Genomic DNA, 2847 nt, shown 5'->3' with positions numbered 1-2847 from the left:
GTTGGTTTGGAATGTGTTCTTATGCAGGGTGGTGAGGTGATATCTTACGCGTCCAGACAACTCAAGGTTCATGAGAAAAATTATACCACTCATGACCTGGAGTTTCCAGCTGTGGTGTTTGCACTCAAGATGTGGAGGCATTACTTGTATAGTGTGCATGTGGATGTGTTCACAGACCACAAAAGTCTCAAATACGTGTTCAAACGGAGGGACTTTAATCTACGTAAGAGGAGATGGTTGGAGTTGTTGAAGGACTATGACATGGATGTTTACTACCATCAAGGTAAGGCTAATGTTGTAGTTGATGCTATGAGAAGGATCAGCATAGGAAGTACAACATACGTTGAGGATGAGAAAGAAGGAGTTGGCGAAAAGTGTACACAGACTGGCCAGATTGGGTGTGCGATTGGTTGACTCTACAAGTAGGGGTGTTTCAGTTCATACTATTTCTGAATCATCCTTGGTAGTTGATGTCAAGAAGGGTCAGCCTCTCGATCAAGTGTTGATGGATCTGAAGGACTAAAGGTTGATAAAGATGAATGAGTCTTTTGCTTTAGGAGGTCACGGCATATTTAGGTATCACGACAGGCAGTGTGTAACAAATGTGGATGATTTACGGACCAAAATTGTTGCAGAGGCCCATGGTTCCGTATAATCTAAACATCTAGGTTCCACGAAGATGTATCCTGATCTTAAGAAGATTTATTTGTTGGATGGCATGAAGAAGGACATTGCAGAATATGTGGACAAGTTTCCTAATTGTCTGCAGGTTATGGCAAAACATCTTAAGCCTGGCAGTCTTACTCAGATTTTTGAGGTTCCAAATTGGAAGTACAAGGCCATTAATATGGCTTCGTGGTTGGTCTTCAGAGAACTAGGAGACAACATGAGTCCATATGGATTATTGTGGACAGGATGACTAAGTATGCCCACTTTATCCCTGTCAAGTCTACTTACAGAGCCGAGGAATATGTGAGTCTACATTTATGAGATTGTGAGATGGCATGGGATTCATTTGTATATCATTTTAGACAGAGGAGCTCAGTTTACTTCACATTTCTGGAGATCTTTCAAAAAGATCTTGGGCACACAGGTAAAGCTTAGTACTGTTTTTTATCCTCAGACCGATGGGCAGGCATAACACACCATTCTGGCATTGGACTGTATGTTGAGAGCGTGTGTCATTGATTTTAAGGGTAGCTGGGATGACCATCTGCTTTTGTAAGAGTTCTCGTATAATAGTAGCTATCACTCCAGCATTGGGATTACATTGTCTGAGGTAATGTATGGTAGGAGGTGTATATGTCCATTTGGGTTGTTCGAGGTGTGAGAGTAATCCCTTTTGGGTCCAGATATCATTAATGAGGCCTTACAGAAGGTCAGAGTGATTAGGGACAAGTTGGCTACTGCTTATAGTCGACAGAAGTTATATGCAAATAACAGAAAATGGCCCTTAGAGTTTGATTTTGGTGACCAGGTCAATATGAAGATATCATCTGTGAAGGGGTGATGATGTTTGGCAGGAAGTGGAAGTTGATTCCGAGGTATGTTGGCCAATAGGAGATCCTACAGCATGTGGGTGAGGTGGGCTATGAGTTGGCATTACCGGCAGAGCTAGATTCTTTCAATCCAGTCGTTCATGTATCAATGTTCTAGAAGTGCCTAGGTGATCCAACATCGATTCTACCTGTGGAATGTTTGGGGGTCGGTGAGGACCTGTCCTACGAGGATGTACTTGTTGAGATCTTAGACAGACAGATCAAGCGGCTTAGGAACAAGAGTATTTCCATAGTGAAGGTATTGTGGAGAAATCATCTTGTTGAGGATGCTACGTGGGAGGTTGAGGTCAATATGGGATCTCGTTACCCTAATCTTTTTAGCTCTTGAGGTTAGCATTCCTTCTCTTAAGTCTAAGTTTCCTTATCTCTTCAATTTTGTTGCTATTGCTTGACTGTGCATAGTGATTATTATGTTATGATTTGACTAGCATTACGCTAGATAGTTGTAGTATCATTTGGGGACGAATATTCCTAAGAGGGGGGGGGGGGGATAATATAACAACTCTAAAAATGGATAAGATAAGAAATTCTTAAAGTGTAAAGAATGCCTATGATTAGACCAGGATTCACACAGATTGATACACTTAGAACCAGACCTTAGAACCCTTGTTACAGACAATCCAACTAACTTGGGAGTTTATTGAGATTTGAATGGTTGGATCCAACCATGTAGGGATCTCAGATATGAAGATTTACTCGGAGGAGTCTTTATCGTACTTAAAAAGAGATAATCTTAGGTTTGAAGGGTCTAGAGGTAAAATGGTCTTTTTCCAGGCTAAGGGTAGTTTTGTAATTACCCTAAATATGTAATTAATTATTTAATTAATAAGGTGGAGGGGCAATTTGGGGAGAGAGGGACGAAATTGGGCTCTTGAAGTGAAGTCTTGCTCCATCGGGGTTCGAACCTAAATGGAAGCAATGAATTAGAGTGATTTTTGTTAAAGCTATTGAATTAATGTAATTAATTAATATTATTATTCATTATCTGATTCAAAATAAAATAAAAATCATATATTTAATAAGTAAAACAAAACCTTATTGACTAAGTCCTAAAACTAGACTCGTAAGCCTGCTACAACTCCCACTCTCTCACGTTTATCTCTCTACTCTCACGCTCAATATCTCTTCTTCTTTCTCACGTATTCTCTCTTCCAAAATAAGAGAAGAAAAAAAAAATAAAGCAAATCTTCACACTTGAAGAAATCACAAGAAAACAAACATTCATCGTACACTAGGCTAAGGGAGGTTTTCATTCAAGTGGAGTTGACATTGAGGTGACTTAGATGTG

At 39.8% G+C, this 2847-nt stretch overlaps 1 protein-coding gene across 1 annotated transcript; it reads left to right on the top strand.

Annotated features, from left to right (window-relative positions):
• The first annotated feature begins 679 nt into the window (after window positions 1-679).
• Window positions 680-1887, top strand: LOC138348057 (uncharacterized). Its single transcript, XM_069296664.1, has 6 exons — window positions 680-858; window positions 915-972; window positions 1032-1093; window positions 1196-1279; window positions 1505-1544; window positions 1657-1887. Exons 1-6 carry the CDS (start codon window positions 680-682, stop codon window positions 1885-1887), a joined length of 654 nt encoding a protein of 217 aa, XP_069152765.1.
• The last annotated feature ends 960 nt before the right edge of the window (window positions 1888-2847 follow it).

The sequence above is a fragment of the Solanum lycopersicum genome, chromosome 4 (genome assembly GCF_036512215.1).
Source record: "Solanum lycopersicum chromosome 4, SLM_r2.1".
In the NCBI taxonomy this organism is placed as follows: Eukaryota; Viridiplantae; Streptophyta; class Magnoliopsida; order Solanales; family Solanaceae; genus Solanum; species Solanum lycopersicum.
Note: the sequence above shows the minus strand (reverse complement) of the source record. Positions and strands in the feature narration are given on the sequence as shown.